This window comes from Megalops cyprinoides, chromosome 21 (assembly GCF_013368585.1).
Source record: "Megalops cyprinoides isolate fMegCyp1 chromosome 21, fMegCyp1.pri, whole genome shotgun sequence".
In the NCBI taxonomy this organism is placed as follows: domain Eukaryota; kingdom Metazoa; phylum Chordata; class Actinopteri; order Elopiformes; family Megalopidae; genus Megalops; species Megalops cyprinoides.
In genome coordinates, this window is record NC_050603.1 from 28,036,985 (window position 1) to 28,044,775 (window position 7,791).

The following is a 7,791-nucleotide window of genomic DNA, read 5'->3' on the forward strand; positions in this document are numbered from 1 at the left end:
TAACTGGAAAATACCACGAGGAAATCTGGACGTTTCTAAACTCGCAATGATTTCAAGTGACAGTGTAACATACTACAAATGTAATTATTAATGGTCGCATACTGGGTACTACACTGAAAAATAGCATGCAGTATACAGTATATACTTGTGTAGTACGCAGTATCCAGTATGCAGTAGGTGGTTTTGAATACAGCCTCTGCGATTTCTGCATCATAGTTTTTGTGTCATGTCCTGCCTCCTGCACGCTCTCCTCAGGCGCAGCCCCTCACCTAACCCAAACTGGAGTATTGCCTGTAGGTGAGAACGCGTCTGTCACAGACAATCTCCTTTTGCATGCTACATGTGTGAAAGGCCAATTCCGGCCAAGTTGCGGACCTCATTTTCCGCACTTTGTCCGGAGTTCATATGTGAAAACGGCTACTGTGTGTTACAGAACACCTGACTCCAGCCCTTGCCCTGTGTTACAGAGCACAAGACTCACTGAGTGTTACAGAACCTATTACATACTGTTATATTTATACACCTTCAGTCTCAATGTGGGTTTCATTTCTTGAAATAGTATTTATTTTGTTCAATCGCAGTTTGCCATGGATTACTGCGCCATTATTCTCTCTATGGCCCATTTCTCCTGTGTTCTGGAGGCAGTAGGGCCTGATGCACGGCAGCTCCCAAATCCCTTTTCCCTGTCATTGTCCTGATTGATGGTTTAAAGCACTCACTCAGTAAGGGGTGTCAGCAGTCGTGTTTGCCGTTATTATTGCAAGCTATGAATGCTGTGTGTTGGTGGTGCGGGTGTTTGACGCAGATGCCAAAATTGCCACATTCTGTTTTAACACTTGACGTGGACAGTGACAGTGATACAAGTGGCTGTCAGCTTTTAGATCAAAGAGAGGTTGTGATAACTCGCAGGTTTTGGTGTCAGTTTCTCTCTCTCCATAAAGCCCTTTCTAACCCATGTATAATTGCAGCCAACCTTAAAACTATTTTTAAATGCAATTGCCTGTCGTGAGTACTGTCATGACTTAAGCGAATTGTCAAGGTTTCAACCACTGAGCCAGCTGATTGAAGATTTTTTCCTAAAATTATATGAAAATAATGAATGCACCTTAACATTCCATCTTATATTGTGATTTATATAAATGTTCAGGTTTTACATTCCCAATTTGTTCTGTGTTCCCTTTGCCAGGCTGTCCATTTCAGGAGAGCACATGTGTGATGACACATACACACACACACACACACACACACACACACACACACGCACACACACACAGACACACAGACACATACACACAAACACACACGTTTTGGGGTGCACTGAGCCGCTGCATCTGTGCGTGCCACCATCTTGGTTGAGATGGTGTTCCAGCCTCGCTCAGACATCAGTCAATGTAGGCATCTACATTCTGGGTATTATGTCCACTAAGATTATAATATGGCAAGCTTGCATGCTGTTTGAAGTTAACAGCTCATCTGTTTCATCAGGAGAGGTCAATGCTGGATAAGCATCTCACAGCAGATTGCCACTGTGAGAACACTGTCATGCAGTTTTCAGTAATGGCCACATGCTCTCAGGATGCAATGCTACAAGTCACACCAACACCAAACTCCCTGTGTTTCTCCTAGTAGTATTGGAATCCTGCTTGGTCATTTTGGGTATTACCCTGAAATTAGACAGTGGTCAAACTCGAGTGAGCAGATGTTTAACAGAATGAAAAACACAACAAGAGATAAGATGCACACAAAACAAAATAAGCACCTTCTTTAAGCTAAACTGCTGCTTCACTCCCTGTGCAGTGGATCACTGGGCACCCTGAGGCTTTCTACAGCAAGGACCATGAATGCATGACATGCCATTTCCAGCCACATTGCAGTGCAATGTCTGTTGCATTTGCCGGCTCAAGTGCTGCATAGAGCCTTGTTGGCTTTAGGTGAAATTGATGCACTTGCAGGCTAACTAATAAAGTGTTACACAAAGAACTTCAGTCTGGACCGTGGTTGAAGGAGAGGTAGAAACAGGTTTATTGATGGTCTTCAATACAGCAAGGCTTCACATGTGATGGTCGGCTTCAGATATTACACACACAAGTCTCACTTAGAGTCTCACGCCTTACACACTCATCAACCTCTCACGATCCAGTCTGTCTCTGCTGCAGGTGGGTGACTCTCACACTCGCACACACACTCGCACTCGCACACAGACACGCACTGAAACTCTGCTGCACAAAGAACATCTTATACCATCCCTAAGCTGTCCAGAATATTTAATTATAACTGACCTTGCATCGCCTAGAGTCTGGCGCCTAATTGGAAAAACATTGCTTCAAAAGGTATCCTTGGATTGATAAAGGAGTACACACTGACCCAACTCCTCTTTGTCACAAACATTGACAAGGGAGGCAGAGTGGGAGAAAGTTCAGCCGGGTAGAGAACCCCTATATCACATAAGAACAAAACCTTTACTATAAGAAGCTTCAAAGAACTGAGGTATTTTGGTTGTGATATATGCATCGATATATCTGATCATCCCAAATGGTTAAATATGAAGTAACTGACCTAGTACTGAACTACAGCTATATGAGGCCTCGAAATCATAGGCCTTTCCGTTGGGACGGCCTTGTGCCACGTACACACTTTCAGTATGCCTGTGTGCATGATTATTTCAACATAGCAGCATCTCTTGGAATGTAGGCCACAGGTCACAACTCTGTGATCAGCCTAAAAACTACACAGACACAGTCACATTATACACTGTGCATACTAATTCTACCAAACTAATCAGTCTATTAATATAATGATCACTAAATAATCACCACTATTCTTCAGCCTCCATTCAGAGGTAGCAGTGTGGATGACGTGAGAGAGAGAATGGATTAGCCCTGCACCAGTGCAGTGTCCTGTGACTACAGGGGAAAAGAGGTTATACTAGCAATGAGATGCTCAAATGTCTTTTAAATAGACATGCCTACCTGATTTCCTAATCACCTCCACCTGCCTGCCTGCCCACCTGCATCCCATCTCCTCATCGGCCCAGCCCTTTATATACCCTGCTTGTCTCTGTCTTGTTGCCAATTCGTCTCAGTTTTCCTCTGTTGCGTACCCGCCTGATTACTCGTGTCGTTGATCCCGTGCTGACTTCTGCCTGACTTCTGACCTCGTCTCTGCCTGCCGCCCTGCCTTGGTTGCCTGATCTGCCTGTCTGCCCGGTTTGACCCAGCCTGTTCCTGTTTTTGACCCCTGCTCCTTGTTTTTTCTGCCTTGGACTGCCTTCCTGGTTTTTGACCCTGCCTGTTTTGCCATTACACACTTGCCCTGCGATTTCCCATTCTAATAAAACCACTTGGAATCTAAGTACGCCTGGTCTGCGTTTGAGTCCGTGCCTGTGACAACTATGTAAAACTTACACAAAACTAAAGTCTGAAAGAGAAAAACAAGAAAAGATAGAAGATAGGAAAAGGACAGTTTACTCAGTAATACTTAATTTAAATGTAATTGGAGGGTCAAAGTAGATGTTACTTGTGAATGTATTGTACAGTATGTGGTATATATGTATTTTTATACAATTTTATATATTATATAAATAAATTATATAGATACATTTTTTTCTCCTTCATATCTTTTAATTTGAGGGCGTATGCCTATGAATTAAGTATTTGACCATGTAATGGTGTTCTTATCGTTTGATACGTATATTAAGAATAACAGCAGTGAGAGGTGGCAGTAAAGGTGCAGGTCAATGGGTTGGCAGAACACTTAACATAAATATTATATCATTTATGAGGGGTAAAGGCACCTCCGCCGGTGTCTGCCCCTTTACCCTTGCTGAGTTGGAATTTGAGAGTTCTGTTATTCTGGCCAGTGAAGGTGACTATTTATCATAGTAAAGATATGGATATTTGGTGCTTTATGTCTGCAAACCTGTGTCCCCTGCTAGGAATATTGACAACTCAAGAAACTGTCTAGAATCATTACACACACACACACACACCTGCAAACATGTACAGGTGTGAAAACAGACACACATACACATGCACTCACATGCAGGAAAACGTGCATGCACACACACACTTGCTTCTTCTCATAAAGTAAAAGTCATCATTCCCACATCTTCATAAGCACTATTCCTCTTCCCTGTGTCAGCAGGTGTTGCCTGTCCCTTTCCTCATTTGTGCCCCTCTGTGTGTTTTCCAGCTTACCTTCCTGAGGATCAGCTCAAAGCTGCCCGGGTGAATGATGACCACTTGCAGGATGATAGCCTGTCCTTGGACGGCCAGGATGCAGAGTTCCTGTGCAAGGAGGAAGAGGACGATGGGAAGAACCAGCTCAGCGGCCCCAACTCCCCCCTCAGCACATGTACCAACCCAGACGCTGGGTATGGGTCCCCATGCAGCAATGCCAGTGACCAACAGGCTGAGAGTAAGACTTCCTCTAAGCAGGACCAAGCCCACAAGCAGGTCAGCACAGCACATCTCAGCCTGGCCCTGAAGGACAGCCTGGCTTACAGGAAAGCCATCTATGCAAACCTGACTTCAGACACTTCTTGGTCAAGCATTGCCATGGACATCATGAAAACCAAGCAGGTCAGAGCCAATGGCGGCAGCAGCAGCAGCACCAACACTAACCACCATATCAACAACAGCAGTTCTAATGCTAGCAGCATCACTATGACAAATGGCAATAGCAACAGCAGTACTAAAGATACCACCACTACTACCACAAATTCTAACACTAACACCAACAGCAGTACTAGTAGTGGTGGAGGTATTGCCTATGACTGGCACCAAGCTGCACTGGCAAAAACTCTCCAGCATAACCCTTACCACTTCCTGCCAGAGCCCAGCCTCTTCAGCAAAGTGCAGCTGTACAGGCAGAATAACAAGCTCTATGGCCCTGTGTTCACTGGAGCAAGCAAGTTCCGCTGCAAAGACTGCAGCGCCGCCTATGACACACTGGTGGGTCTGACCGTCCACATGAATGAGACGGGCCACTACAGAGATGATAACAAGGACAAGGAAGACAAAAAGGGTAAGAAGTGGTCCAAGCCCAGGAAGCGTTCCCTGATGGAGATGGAAGGGAAGGAAGATGCGCAGAAAGTGCTGAAGTGCATGTTCTGTGGACACTCCTTTGAATCCTTGCAAGATCTGAGTGTTCACATGTTCAAAACAAAACATTACCAGAAAGTGCCTCTCAAAGACCCAATGCTAGCCCTGTCCTCAAAACTGGTTCCCTCTACCAAAAAGCAAGCATTTCATGACTTGGAGTACCCCTGTTCCCCAGAGCCCCTTAGCAGCATGCCCAGCATGGACCTAGGGGAGATTGCCAAAGACCAGAAAGTGGCTAACCCCTATGTTACGGCCAATAATCGTTATGGCTATCAGAATGGAGCTAGCTACACCTGGCAGTTTGAGGCACGCAAATCCCAGATATTGAAATGCATGGAATGTGGAAGCTCCCATAATACCTTGCAGCAGCTGACAGCCCACATGATGGTCACAGGACATTTTCTCAAAGTCACAAACTCTGCCTCCAAAAAGGGAAAGCAGGTGGTGTTTGACCCTGTGGTAGAAGAAAAGATACAATCCATCCCTCTACCACCTACCACAAACAGGCTGCCCATCTCCAGCATCCAGTCCCTCCCCAGCTCTCCTGCTAACTCCCATGGCTGTGAGGAAAAGAGAGAGATGGAGGAGGAGATAACAGAGGGAAGTGAACCTGAGAAAAAGATCAAAGAGGAAAAAGAGGAGCCTTGTACAAAGTCTACAACGAACACGTCTTTTAAATACCTCAGAGAGGAGGACTTGGAAGAGATTCACAAAGGCGAGATTGATATCCTGAAATCCCTGGAGAACACGGTGTCTAGTGCAATCAGCAAAGCCCAGATGGACACACCCTCCTGGGGAGGATATCCCAGCATTCATGCTGCCTATCAGCTGCAGGGCTTAGGGAAATCTGCCCAGCCTTCCATACAGAGCATCCCTGTGCAGCCAAGCTTCAGCAGCAGCATGAAAACATTTGCATCTGAACCAAGTTCAGCTATTCACTCACCTGGTAGCCTCCTCCCTCCTCCCCAGCATAAAAGCAATATCTCAGCCATGGAGGAGCTGGTGAAAAAGGTCACCAGGAACATATCTGTGAGGAAGGAGGAGAGGACTTCAGACAAATGCAATCCACCCTTACCTGTATCCCACGAGAAAAGAGACTTGCACAAGCCTGATGACCTAAATGGCAAGCTGGCAAAGAACAACAGTACCAGCATGGAAACGGACACTGTCAGCAAAAGAGCACCCAAAGACAGCCAAGAGAATGGCACTGAGGCTCTCCAACCAGCACGCAGCAGATGCAACAATCTGCACATCATAACAGACTGTTCACCAGAAGAGCTTTTCATCAGCCCCCTCAGTACATTGCAATCCATAATGAACACTCACTTAGGCAAGGCCTCCAAGCCTGTTAGGCCCCTTTTAGACCCACTGGCAATGTTGTACAAGATCAGCAACAGCATGATGGAGAAGCCCCTATGCAGCCCAACTCAGGTTAATCCAACAAACTCCATCAACAGATATTATTATGGAAATGGTGACCAGCCCATGGACTTGACAAAGTCCAAAAATGTTCGATCCAAAAGCAGCTCCTCCACTTCTGTCAACAACAGCAGCAGCAATAGCAATAGAGGAAATGCTGCCAGACCCTTTATCTCCAGTTTGTTGGATCCTCTTTCTGCACACTTGCGAGAGAATGCATTGTTGGACATTTCAGACATGGTGAAGAACCTAACTGGTCGACTGACACTAAAGTCCTCTACACCATCGTCCATCTCTGAGAATACTGACGCAGATGGCAGCACCTTTGAGGATGCCCTGGAAGAGTTCTCTCCCATGCACAAGAGGAAGGGTAGGCAATCCAGCTGGAACCCCCACCACCTGCTCATCCTGCAGGCCCAGTTTGCTTCCAGCCTGCATGAGACCTCTGAGGGAAAGTTCATTATGACTGACCTTGGCCCCCAGGAGCGTGTGCACATGTGCAAGTTCACTGGTCTTTCCATGACCACCATCTCTCATTGGTTGGCTAACGTCATGTACCAGTTGAGGAGAACAGGCGGGACAAAGTTCCTGAAGAATATAGATTCTGGTCAGCCAGTGTTTTTGTGCAGTGACTGTGCCTCTCAGTTCAGGACTCCCTCAGCTTACATTAACCATTTGGAGTCACACTTGGGCTTTAGCTTAAAGGACCTCTCCAAGCTGTCCATAGACCTTATAGAGGAACGGAAGGCTATTTCCAAAGTTATAATGGGCAAGTCGTTCAACCTGCTGGGACTGAGCGAGGCAGATGCAGGCTCCATCTTCCAGTGCAAGCTATGTAATCGGACCTTCATCAGCAAGCATGCCGTCAAACTGCACCTTAGCAAAACGCACAGCAAGTCACCAGAGGACCATCTAATCTACATCTCAGAGCTAGAAAAACTAGAGAGAGTGTGAAGGCCATGGTGAAGCTGCTGTGTTGAACTGATAGAACCATTGCACTAAATCACAGCACTGCACAGGGCTTGAACTGAGCCTTTAAAATCAGTATTACTTTTGTTGTGAAACTGCCTAACAGGACCATGTTTTTCTTTTGCTTAGTTTTGATTTCTTTTGGTTTATATCTCATTTTATAAAGTATTTATATGGTATATGTCTGATTTGTGCATGTCATTTTCTGAATCAAGATTTAACACACATTATCATTTTGTTGCTCTTATAAATGTTTTAATGAAACTTTATGTAGTGGTCAAAACAAAAGGGAGAATTATAT

At 45.4% G+C, this 7,791-nt stretch overlaps 1 protein-coding gene across 1 annotated transcript in view; it reads left to right on the forward strand.

Annotated features, from left to right (window-relative positions):
- The window catches only part of LOC118796427 (teashirt homolog 1-like), a 48,046-nt gene extending 40,571 nt beyond the window's left edge, over positions 1–7,475 (forward strand). Inside the window, exons 2-3 of the mRNA XM_036555285.1 lie at positions 256–293; positions 4,192–7,475. Of these exons, the coding sequence (XP_036411178.1) occupies positions 256–293; positions 4,192–7,475 (3,322 nt within the window). The remainder of the gene's footprint in view (positions 1–255; positions 294–4,191) is intronic.
- Positions 7,476–7,791: the final 316 nt, after the last annotated feature.